The sequence below is a fragment of the Filicampus tigris genome, chromosome 16 (assembly GCF_054856515.1).
Source record: "Filicampus tigris isolate MCC_2025a chromosome 16, RoL_Ftig_1.0, whole genome shotgun sequence".
Lineage (NCBI taxonomy): Eukaryota > Metazoa > Chordata > Actinopteri > Syngnathiformes > Syngnathidae > Filicampus > Filicampus tigris.
The window spans coordinates 946,492-959,214 of NC_141232.1; the positions used below are offsets into that span (position 1 = coordinate 946,492).

Consider the following 12,723-nt stretch of genomic DNA (forward strand, 5'->3'; position numbering starts at 1 on the left):
TGTATATTCACAAGATGATATAATACAACTTTACTCCTTACAGTTGTGCCCATAAGTTTACTTATAAGTTTAAATATTGACAATTGTAGGAAAAAAAATATGACCGCAGATTTTTTGGAAATGTCTAATTGTTTAATTTGAATTCCATTAAGAATAAAATGAATTTGTTATTCCTGATCGCTAAGGTCTGTGTGCGTGCGTGTGTGTGTGTTTTGACTGGTATACATATTAGAAATTCTGCAACGATACATAAACGTATGGCCGCAAATGCAAATTGTAGGGCAAACAGTAACACTACAAAAATTATGTCGTAGAATTACAAATTTGCAAAATAATGTCATGATACTTTATACATGTAGTTTTACGAGGAAAAATATTTGGATGATCACGTAATTTAACATGCTTTTAAATAATACTGCTTACTTATTTCTTTTAAGTAACCACATTCTCAACGTCCCTTTGTTTATTGTACGTCAATAACTGAAGTTTTGAGTGCCTGTTCCCCTTTATTTTCAAGTGTGCATTTTTCTGAAAATCTTATCCGTACAATTACAAAAATAAAAGACCAACACAAAAAGGCTCTGTATGACTTGATAGAAGAAAACGACAACTCCCAGGTTGCGCAGCAGCGTAGCCGGAAGTACGTCATCACGCGGTTGGCCCCCTCAGCTGTCAGACTTTGGCCACCCTAAAAAGTGCAGGTTTTTTTTTTTGTTAGCAAACTTACTCGAAGTGTGTAGCCCGCACTGCCTTCAATCCAAACCGTGCATCTGCTTGCTAATCGCCTGCTGAACGCTCGTCTGAGCAGCTGGAAGCGTTCGGAGCCTGCACAGACGAGACATTTTTATTTCATTTTTTGCTTTCATCGGTGCTGCTAGTTTTTTTTTTTTTTTTTTTTTTTTTTTTTTTTCCTTTCCCTGCACGAGCAGCCTGCGATCCTGAGCGGGCGTACGGGTTCGATGCGGGGAGGGAGGGAGTAGAAAAAGGCAAAAAGTCTTTGTGCTTCCCTTCCCCCTCATCAAAGCAAAGGGGAAATGTCTCTCTCCAAAGGAGGTATGTGTGTTTTTTTCACCCCCCCTACAACACTCACTCATGCTACTTTCTCCTTTCGGAATGCACATACATGTATGTGTGTGCGGAAGTCGTTTTTGTAAGCTAGCCACCTTTTAAGAAATGAAAGCACGCCAGGTGGAAAGCTTTGCACGGTGCAAAAGAGAAAAGAGCAAGAACAAGCTAGTCAGCATGCCTGGTTGACTTTGTATTGTGCAGAGAGTGTGTGTGTTCGGAAGCTAGCCCCCCGCTGTTGACATGCTAAATAACATTTGCAGCTAGCATTGTGGCTAGGTTCTCTACTCGCGTCTCGATTGTCTTCACATTGCAAGTTAACGTGATTTTTCGGAGTGGATTTTTTTTCAAATACACATCAGAGCTTGAAATAAACGCGTAGGAGTGGTTAATTTGAGTTAAAAAAAAAAAAAAAAAAAAAAAAGATACAATGGCGACTACAGGTGTTCGTATTTTTGTCGTCGTGACGTATGACTCATTGGTTGTGATTGATACCGCCAGTACATCAAAACACGTTTAGCCTCGCCTACGTGTATTTTTACTCTAATATTCTCTAATATTATGGGTTTAAAAAAAAAGTAGTGTTGGTGTGGTCAACGTTGGAAAAACAAATGGACATCGGAAAAATCAAATAAAGGTGCTTCCTCTGCGTCACGCACGCGCACACGCACGGGCACATGCACACAGGATGATGATGTCGTCAATTTACATTTCAAGTTCACCGCTTGTGCTGTTACACAATCATTCTCGCGTTACCATGGTGGGGGAGTACACATACTGTGGCTCCCTTTGGCCTACCAAGGCATGCTTTGACTTGTGCTGCAGCTCTTATGTTGACAGTCGGCTGGATGCAAGCAGCTAGCTGCTGCACAGGTTCTCTGCTGTCATCATCATCATCATCATCATCCTCATGGTTACAGTCAGTCACCCCTCAGCAAATAGTTGATGACCCTCCCCAAATGTTGGTAATTGTCTACATTAATAGTTAAAGCCCTGATTTCATACTCACCTTACGACAGTACACTTTAAATGAATGGCTCAGAGCTAAGCATTTTGCACATGCAATTATTCAGTAAACCCACGGACCAAATCCTCCCACGAAATGCGGAAAAGCTCAATTAAGTGATGACTCCACAAAAAAAAAAGTTTTAGAACTGCCTATATGAATAGTTTGAGTCATAACTATACCGCAAAATAAGACCCCACAGCACTATATCAAACTATGTCAAAGTCATCGTTCAGCATTATTACCTTTCAAAATAGTGACTTGGCTGAAAACGGCTTCCATAAAGGGGCCTCAAGCACTATTGCCACTCCCTGTTGAAGTTTACGGTCAAACTAAACATCAAAAAAAAAGAAGAAAAAAAAAGATAATTACGCGTTATGTCTTTAGAACAACGACATAACTTCTATGTCCCGCAATACGAAACACCATCAATGTTATGTTACGCAGTGGATATTCAAACACAAACTGTGCAGCAAAACATGTCGACAGACAATATAACAATACTCACAGGCATTTATTTTTTTGTCCTCTGCGAAAAACGACTAATGTCTAATATCCTAGTGGCCAAAGTGCACACGGCAGATGGAGCGCAATGAAAGTCTGCAAGGGCTTCATGGAATTTCTATTTTTTTCACTGGGTAAATATGATTGAAGGTATGAATGTTTGTAATTCCGAGGCTGATCAAAGAACGAATGAAACTTGTAAGTCAAGGCTCTACTGTGTTTGAGTTGTTTATTTTTGGTCGCGAGCATGTGCCTGGTATTGCTGTGGCATGTTTGGACACTTTGGGTTCTCCGCCAGCAGCACCCTTGACAGGGCGTGTGGAAGATTATCAGCGCATGAGTCATCCGGCGTGGATGTGCACAAACCCACCGCGAGTAAAGTTTCCTGACGGCGACTTGCCACACGGGCCGGTGACACTGTGAACTCGGCGCAATCCAGAAATTCTCTTGAGTGCGACGTCGCCCTCACGCCACCCGGGCTGGCTTCCGCTCGCCGGCTTCAACAAAGGCATTTGTGTGCTTCTTTGATAGTTTAAACTGAAAGCGTTATAGGGAGATGGTGAAAGGAAAATATTTTTAAGAAAAGAAAAAAAAAGTTGCAAAGACCCAGTTGAATATTTACAAGAAAAAAGTCGGAATCCTTCATAAATTAAGTTGTAATGTGGTGAGAATTCTTACAAAAAAAAAAGGTGGGCTGGAATGTTCAGAGGATAAAGTATGACAATTGAAATAGTTGCAGGGTAAGCTGGTAATATTACAGAGGGTCCTGCTCGCTTTTCTTCTTCCGTTGGCGACATAACCCAAATTTATATTTGTGCCTTTTGAAGCCACACGCGTTCATAACCGCAGAAAGTGTAGTGCGGAACGTGAGGATGGCGATGCCAAAAATAATACCTCACATGCATACTGAATACTGTTGTTCCATTCATCAACAGTAAAATGTATAAAATCTAAATCTAATTAGACATGACAATGACAACTTTTTTTAAATTTTCCTTTTTTCTTAAGCTTAAGTTGTTGTCCTGGTGTTTAACGTCCATCAACTGCAGCATCTGCGTACCCGCCGTTCTGCCGCCGCCCCTCTGGCAACGCTTAGCAATGCGCCAAGCGTGCGCGGTGACATCAGAGGCCCCCCAAAAATGAACCCTGACAGTTGTTGCGTGTTTGGGCGGCCGTGTCACGCCCTCAATGTGGCCGCACTGCTCGTCTTGTGCTGTTGGGACCGAATATTAGGCACGCTTGCACAACACCTTTGGAAGAAAAGGAAGACAATGCTGCTGCTGCTGCTGCTGCTGCTGCTGCTGCTGTTGCTGCTGCTGCTGCTACTGCCGCTGCTACTGCTGCTGCTGCTACTGCTGCTGCTGCTACTGCTACATCCACTGCCACTGCTGCTGCTTTGAGAATATGTTGACAGCACGACTACAAGTGTCCTCCATGAGTGCAGATACTGAGTGCATTGGCAAACATTTTTACAGCCACATTTCAAAGGCCTCAAAAACCTTTGCTCAGTATGCACCCAAATCTGCATTGCTATTTTTTTTTTCTTTCTAACTAAAGGCCGACATATTTGTCAGGTCAGTGCAAGCCGTTGGGCGCTCTAACTTGATGGCGCACAGAGAAGCGCAGTCTATTTTTAACAGCGTACTCGGCGAGGACGCGGTGGCCCTATTTTCGGCGTACAGCTCAAATCTGCCTAGCGTTTGGCTGCACAATCTCTGAAATATTTGTGAAAACTTGTCATCCCGCCCCCCACGCCCCCCATTGATCCGGCCGGTGCGGGCTTTTACTGAATCACACTTCCTCCTGACTTGCTGCGGGGTGACTCACTAACAGGCTGCGAGAGCCGCTCCGAAGACTTAAGCGCCCCGCTGCCTTCTTTTTTGCCGCTACTGTCGGAGGGCGTTGTGTGAAACCGGTTGCTCTGAGCGATTACACACCCGTGGAGTGAAACTAGTCATCCAGTGGCAAGGTCAAGAAAGTGTGGAAAGAAGCAGCGTCGGTGGCGAGAAGCTGCTCTTCCTGTGCCAGGCCCGCCGGTTGTGTCACTCCACTAAAGGGAAGTCCCGGCTGCTGCTGCTGGTAAAGAAGAAAAAAAAAAAAAAAAAAAGAACCCAAAAAACGTGTTTGTAAATGAACGCTTGTCACGGGCCCAAAGGCAGAAAGCCCCTGGCGGGAATTTGCGGCGCAGTTTACTGCACCGCACAAGGCCGGTAAATCACACTAAACGCAACCCTAAAACCCCCCCCCCCCCCCCCCCCCACACACACACACACATTTGGGTCATCATACCAGTGTCGGTTAGTCATTAGTCGGCCCTTCTCCTGTTGCAGGTCCTCCGCTTGTTGTTCACCTAATCTCCACTTAGATAACACGTCATTGCTGGAATTTCTGTTACAAAATCAGAGTACACCTTTTTTCCCTGCAACACAATGAATCCATCGAAGCTCTTTGAAAACATGGCAATCATCAGCGTGCACAGACCGATTTTCAACATTTTTTTCAACTCGACTTGACACAGTTCGGCAAGATTTTTTTTCCCCCTGTGCATGTCAATGGCCGTCAATTATACGCAAATTTGGACTCTTGTTGGGCCGGGCCAAACAAGAGATTGGATGGATTGCTCTATTTTCTGATCGGAGCGCACTGATTGATAATGGTCTCCAAAATCCTGAAGTAATCAATAAAGGCACAAATTGATTTTGCATGATTCAAAGCAGTAGTGTGCATGTGAGGTGCAGTTATTTTTGTCCACTTGGGGTCGCCATCCTCACGTTCTACTGTAGTATCTCTGACTTTGAATGTGTATGGCTTTAAAAGGTGGGGTCTTGCCTGGTGAGTGACATGGGTGTCAGGGAAAGAGCGTCGAATTGATTGGCTGTTAAATAGCTCACCTATTGGCCAGTTTGCACGTTACGTTACACGGCGTGACTTGTGGCCATCGGCACATGAGCGTGTATGAATGCGCTTATTACGTGGTTGTATTTTTCTGCTTCATTAAATAAAACGATTATAAATAGTTGACCACACATATAAGAATTTGCAATCGTAAATATTGAACACATTTTAGCATTTAAGATGTCCGCCCCCACCCTTTCACGAGAAAAAAAAAATCAATGACGCTGACGCACCTCACGCCACACGATAATCAGTCAGGATGATCTTTTCGAGATGTCGGGCCTTTGCTGACTTTGATCGATTGGGAGCAAATTGATTTGTTAGTATGCGCGTAGCCCGCTTATAGGGTATGTGCATACATAGCAAACGATTAGTCAAGTCATCGATGGTGCGAAGTATTGATTGTCGATGACTGTGCACTTCTTTGCCGCATCCAGCAGAGGTGCCGTTGAGTCATCGTCAAGGTGTAAAAGCGCTGGCGAGACCCCGCAAGCCAGTCGCGTGCACGCCAGCTCGGCCGTTGCCGATGTGACTTTGTTCCAACGGAAGCCCTTTTGTTTGCGTTTATGTGACGTGTGAATGGAAATGATGTCAAGTCATGTGCTGCTGTTTTGAGAGCGAATGCAGCCAGCTTCTGCTTTTGCGTTGCAAGTAAAGGCTTGTCTTGTTTCTCAGGGAAGAAGAAGAACCCTGGGCTGAAGCTGGCCAAAGAAGTCTTTGCGCAGCCCCCACCAGCAGTTGCAGCGTAGGAATATCTCCATATCTCATCTCTAGCTGGATGTCCCTCAAGCTTTATTCGTCCACAGAGCCAGATCCAGATTTCTTTCTTTTTGTTGTTGTTGTTGTTGTTGTTGCTGCCTTTTCTGAGCTAAAATGCAGTTACAGTTGTATGCCAGCATGATTGACACACATTGTGAGCCCAAAAGCGGCCGCTGCTCATTTGTGCGTCATTCAAACGCGATTCCTCCTCGCAGGCCCCCCCGAGATCTCGACTCCAAGGCGTGCGTCACAATCGGAGACCAGGTGAAGTCCTCTCAGATTTGCTGGTGCCGTATGTGTGTATGCGCTGACTGGCGCTTGACCGCTTCATATGCCGACCGTCCAGAACTTTGTGGTGAAGGCGGATGACTTGGAGCAGATTGCCGAGCTGGGCAGGGGAGCGTACGGCGTTGTGTACAAGATGCGACACGTGCCCAGCGGCGTCATCATGGCTGTCAAGGTAGGCCGCGTCCGCTCGGGTCGGGTCGGGTCGGGTCGGACCACGCGGTCCCGTTGAAGCCCATTGCAACCGCGGCGTGACTCGTCCCCGACAGAGGATCCGGGCCACCGTCAACACGCTGGAGCAGAAGAGGCTCCTGATGGACTTGGACATCTCCATGCGGACGGTGGACTGCTTCTACACCGTCACCTTTTACGGCGCCCTCTTCAGAGAGGTCAGTGGCTTGCGCGAGTCGGGCAAATTCTGCCTCATGAGGTGTTCAGCCCGCCTTTTTTCCTTCTCAGGGCGATGTTTGGATCTGCATGGAGCTGATGGACACCTCGTTGGATAAGTTCTACAAGAAGGTCATTGAGAAAGGCAAGACCATACCCGAGGATATCCTGGGCAAGATCACCGTAGCCGTACGTAAACATTTGTCATTTGACGCGCGTGCTGCCACGTCAGCATCGAGGGAAATGCAGTATTAAGTGCTCGGTTGATGCTGGCGATCACCCCAAAACGCTGGTTGAGATTTGCAAAAGGCTCCGAATGAGCGTTGTCAGAATACGTCGTCATGCTGCGTTAGCGCCGCACTTACCGTTTTTTTCTCTGATTGATTCATATTCCTGACCTCGGTGTTTTGCATCCAAATATTACCTCGAATCCCGAGCACCGGTCGTTGTCCAGTCCCGGGTTACCCCAACCCTATGGAATTACCCTAACCCTATGGAAGAGGGCTTCTATCGTGACGTATCAATTGATCAGTAGAAGCGTTTTTCTGAAAAGCGTGCCTTTTATCAAACGACAGCAGAGTTGCTTCTATTTTATTTATCGACACGGCAAGGCACGTCCTCTGTTGTGGTCCTTTGATGTACTCGGGACTGGAATACTTGTTGTCGAATTCTTTGTCACACCACTGTGACAAGTGTCCGCCTCTTGACTTCCTCCCTAGATTGTAAAGGCGTTAGAGCACCTGCACAGCAACCTGTCCGTCATCCACAGAGGTGAGCGCCGAAGAGAGAGCTCCCATTTTCATTCTGCGGCCACGTTGTGTTGACTCTCGTCCTAATGTCTCTCGCCGTGCAGATGTGAAGCCCTCCAATGTTCTCATCAACACTCAGGGCCAAGTGAAAATGTGCGACTTTGGCATCAGCGGCCACCTGGTGGACTCGGTGGCCAAGACCATGGATGCCGGCTGCAAGCCCTACATGGCGGTCAGTTGCCATCCGAGTCAAAGGCCGAAGCCTTTTGTTCTGTACACCGTGTGTGTGTGTGTGTGTGTGCGCATCACTTACTTGCTTTCTTTGTTTTTCCAGCCTGAACGCATCAACCCGGACCTCAACCAGAAAGGCTACAGTGTCAAGTCGGACATATGGAGTCTCGGTATCACAATGGTGAGGCCGCCGCAAAACATCTTTTTCAATCAATTCCTCACTGAGGCACAGTGACCAGTAAAATGCAACTGTGACCATCACCATTTATATTCCTTAATGTTTATTATTTCATCAGTAGAGATTCTTCAATGGAATGGAAAAAAGCATTCTAGAACATTTGAACTGTGTCTGGGTCTCATCAGAGGCACTTTAAATAGTGGCGGGCGTGTGACGACTCTGAGTTTGAAGTTTGAAAAGGATTGGTCCGCATCCCAGTTATACATCTCAAAGATATGTTTTAATCAGTAAATTGCACGTGTTCTAGGCCACATAAAAGTTGCACGCTCAACTTTTTTTCTTTCATCTTTTTGAATGACAAAAACCTGGCATTTGAGCAGGGGTGTGTGTACTATTTCTGTCCCGCGTACAGTATACAGAGTTGTGTGTTTGCCACTCTAGATCGAGTTGGCCATCCTGAAGTTCCCGTACGAATCCTGGGGTACGCCCTTCCAGCAGCTCAAGCAGGTGGTGGACGAGCCCTCTCCCCAGCTGCCTGCCGACCGCTTCTCGCCAGACTTTGTAGACTTCATCTCCAAGTGGTGAGCCTCACTTCCCAAAGGCTCTTCTTCTCCTCTTCACTTACAATCACAGGATTGTCACCTTCGTAGCACCTGCTGGATGCGCATGAAGAATTTCTAGGCTTTGTTCATTGAGACGACAAAAAAAAAAAAAAAAAAAAAAAAAGCCAAATTTCCACCAGGGGGCAGTGTTTTCTACCTTATTAACTTGAAGCCTTCTCATGTGTCTTTCCAGTTTAGGAAAGGAGCCCCATAAGAGACCAGCCTATACAGAATTAATGGTAAGTATGTTTTTATAAATTATTGTAATCTTTTCTTTTAAGGGTGACTAATTAAAAGTGTTTTTTTGTTGTTGTTGTTGTTCCGAGTCCGTTAGGTTGTTATCATTCAAATATTTGAAAAGCATAAACAACATGATATATACTTAACGTCTAATTACATTTAATGATATTCTTCCATTTTTCCACCCACATTCCAAAAACATGAGCCCAATGAAGATTAAATTGTCCTTAGGCGTGAATTTCGCAATGGATGTAAAGTATGTGTACGTGTGCTGCGATAGGCTCGCGCTAACTCGTGGCCCAGATGAGGACAAGCACTTTAGAGTAGGGATAGATGGACTGATTATTTTAGCTGTGCATCATTATTTGTAGGAAAAAAAATAATAAATGTATGCAAAGGTACCTATTTTTGAAACGGTAATTCATTCAGCATATCTGGTGGAAAATTCAAATGCATAACAGTTCCCCCCACTGTTTAACCTTGCAAGCTGACGGGATGCCATATGACTGAAAAATAATCTCTGTCGCTTAATAATCTGGGGTTGTGTCATGGGTATGTCTATTAGGCAAATTGACATCAAATGTTTTGACTTTTCACTGACGAGGAGATCAACTCGGGTTTAAGTTTGAACACGTCCCATGTCGTCGTGATGCGTTGATTATGCCGAGCCCAAGTTGACAAGCCACCCAAGATTACGATGGGTGACGCTGTTCAAAATATAAACAAAAATGCTTTTAAAGATGAACCTAACTATGATGAGTGAAAATGTCCTTCGTTTTTGTTTTTCTCACATCATGTCGTACCTGAGTGCGCAAGGTCAGTCGCTTGAGAATTGTGGTTTACTTTAGCACACAATACCGAGTGACTTCTTTTATTTAATTATTTTTTTATCTTGCGCTCGACAAATACTCCATAGATTAAAGTAAACGAAAATGGAACTTTTTTTCGCCCAAAAAAAGAGATTTAACGAACCTACTCCAAAAACTCATTGAAACTGACTGGCCTAGCAAAACAAAAGTCAAGGCAAATAAAAAGGGACTATAATGAAGAATCCAAAACGACCGCACCGTATTATTACCCCGATGCCACTGTAAACGGAACACTTTAACGGACTTTAATACTGAATTAGCGCAGGTACGTTTGATGGACGACTACTTGCGGCTCGCATACAAATTTGGATTACGTCACCACCGTAGCAATTGAACTGCATGCTAAACTGCGTAGGACGAGCGCTGTTGTCTTACAATGACACCGAACGGCTGCCGTTGAATATTTCTCACCAAGCCTCTTTCCGACGCAGAAACACCCGTTTTTCACCCTGCATGACTCCAAAGACACAGACGTGGCCAGTTTCGTCAAAGTCATCCTGGACGACTGATGGGTGGGGGCGGGGCCTGTCAGTCCCGAGTAGGAGCCACCTCTCCGTCAACGCTCCCATGGCCTACCTTGGTCTTTCTTTTTTTTTTTTTTTGGTTTTGTTTTGTTTTTAAAGAGCAAATTTCAAAATAAAGCGCATACACGCCCCCGCCCCAGCTACTGGAATGAGAGACTCTCACGCAGCCGCACTCAGCAGGGCGCGGCCTGACGACTGACGGCAGCACTGGAGCAGGAGAGCGCTACTCAAAGCAACTGGAGAGGTTTGACTCAAACTAATATGAACGTTTTCTGGCTTTTTTTTTGTGTTTGTTTCGTTGGTTTGTCCACCCTCTTTACAGAGCCAGACGTTTTTCCTTTGACTCAATTTTCAATAATTTCAATCTTTTATCAAAAACTATATTTGCATTATGAGCGTCTCTTCATACTGTATATCATCAACATGTGTGTGAATTTTACTCGGATCTTATCGGCGCATCAAAGGTAACGCTGACGAGGAGGAGGCGTCTCTGGGCGGGGCCCGCCCTGACTCGCTGTTGCTATGGATACCACCTGGAAGTATTCTGTGGTCCGCATAATCGAGCGCACAGCTTCTCCTTCTGTGTGCCAGCAAATTGTTTGTGCGCGCTGTTCTTGTTCTTCTTCTTGTTCTTGTTGATGTTGTTCTTAATATTCAGACCTGCATAATGATTTTATTTTGGGTTGCATTTAAAGAAAAAAAACAACTTTTTGGGCTTATTTTTCCTCATTTTTGGAGTCTTTACATATGAGGCACTGGCCAGGTGTGACAAAGAAGCGAGACTGAGAAATGCACACTCATAACTTTTTCCTCTGCGTAGTGCGATGCAACGTTTGCTGAGATTCTGCGGCACTCATGTGCACCTCTCCAAGTCTGTGCTTCTTTTTCTGACTTTTGTGGTCAGAAAAGTCACGACACAAAAGTGTGAAAAAGAAGCATAGAGTGAGAGGGGAGACGAAAAGCCAAGTGAAAAACTCAAACGATCGATTTGCAGCAGTGTGCTTCCAAAAAAAAAACTGAAAAAGAAGCACGATGACTTTTTTTTTTTGCATAATACTGCTGTCACTGCGCTTCATTCTCCGGCTTTTGCATGGCCCACTGCAGACATGTCGTTTTTGCTCCATGTTTGCGCTTACCCAGTTCATTGACAGCAGTGTGTCATGCAAGAACCTGAAAAAGGTGCACCAAGTGAGTGCGATGAAAGTATAAGTCCCCCCCCCAAATATAAAGTGAGCGCTTGATAGTCGTGTGCTACGCAAATGCCTGAAAAGAAAGCACACGGAGCCGCAGAGTATTGTGCTATGCAAAAGCCCGAAAAAGAAGCCCATAGCGCCATCGGTGGTCTCTTCAGTTAACCAACTGGCACTGCAAGGCAACCACGGCTGCCTCAGTCTCGTTTCTTTGTCGCACACCTGTGTTTGCTTCGCTTCTCCCAGAGACCTTCTCATGCCTTACACACACACATACACACGCATATTATGTAAGGGGGAATAATTTATATGTTTAAGATGTAAATACTGTCTCCTCTAATTTTTTTTTTTTTTTTTTTTTTAAATGTGAGACTGTCAGTGACCCTGATAGTGTGGCTGAGTGACAGAGTGTTTGGTAGTAGTTTGTTTTAATGCAGTGTGACACGCACATTCAGTCCACACACCTCCATATATTTTGGCCGGGCCAGTCTGGCCTATTTTGGATGTGCTGCTCAGGTTTCTGCGCTCTTTCCTTGAGAGCTCGGCCCGCGTCTATGCAGAGTCACGCATCAGGAGGGCCATGTGGTCTCCCCACTCCCACCCACAAGTGTTCACAGACTGTGATCCTGTCCGTAGTCTTGCTCTGGTTTACACTGTAGTGCCACCTCTATCTAATGAATACAAAACAAAGGCAAGAGTATTTATGAGAATAAGGGAACGTTAGCAACACCGCAAACAAGCTACTGTTTATTTTACTCCTTTAAAAAGAAAAAAAGAATAATGGAGTCCTTGGACGGCCTTTCCCTTGATGTGTCAAAAGTGGACTTTTTTTTTTTTTTTTTTTTTTAATATACACGGATCACAACGAGAATGGAACACTTGCTCTACCTCTTACTCCTTCACTCTATTTTCCACCTCTTCATTTGGTGGGACTGACAAACTTGAACTGTGGAAAGACAAAAAAAAATTAAAATAAAGGCTTTATTGTTCAGTATGTGGATGCTTTCCTTGAATGCAATTGTGTGTTGGGAGAATTTTGATGGAATGGCAACATTTTTCTTTCTCGATTCAAACAATTTTCTACACATTTTTATATTTAATTTCAGGAGATGCTGAATGTTGGGTTTCCGTTAGCATTAAGATGTAATAATCACAATTCTGAAATAAAATCATGAAATACTATTTCTACTGTAGTGAATGATTTTCGTTCATGCTGAGTTTGAGTAGACCATTTTCAGT

The 12,723-nt window shown here is 44.6% G+C and overlaps 1 protein-coding gene across 2 annotated transcripts; it reads left to right on the forward strand.

Annotated features, from left to right (window-relative positions):
* The first annotated feature begins 646 nt into the window (after positions 1-646).
* On the forward strand, positions 647-12,666 carry map2k6 (mitogen-activated protein kinase kinase 6). Of its 2 annotated transcripts, XM_086055968.1 has the most exons (12): positions 647-1,053; positions 6,146-6,215; positions 6,445-6,493; positions 6,576-6,689; positions 6,784-6,903; positions 6,974-7,090; positions 7,621-7,672; positions 7,755-7,882; positions 7,985-8,062; positions 8,501-8,640; positions 8,855-8,900; positions 10,202-12,666. In XM_086055968.1, exons 1-12 carry the CDS (start codon positions 1,035-1,037, stop codon positions 10,277-10,279), a joined length of 1,011 nt encoding a protein of 336 aa, XP_085912094.1. In that variant the 5' UTR covers positions 647-1,034; the 3' UTR covers positions 10,280-12,666. The 2 variants fall into 2 exon arrangements, with proteins under 2 accessions (XP_085912094.1, XP_085912093.1); XM_086055967.1 differs by having other exon boundaries at positions 648-1,053; positions 6,146-6,493.
* The last annotated feature ends 57 nt before the right edge of the window (positions 12,667-12,723 follow it).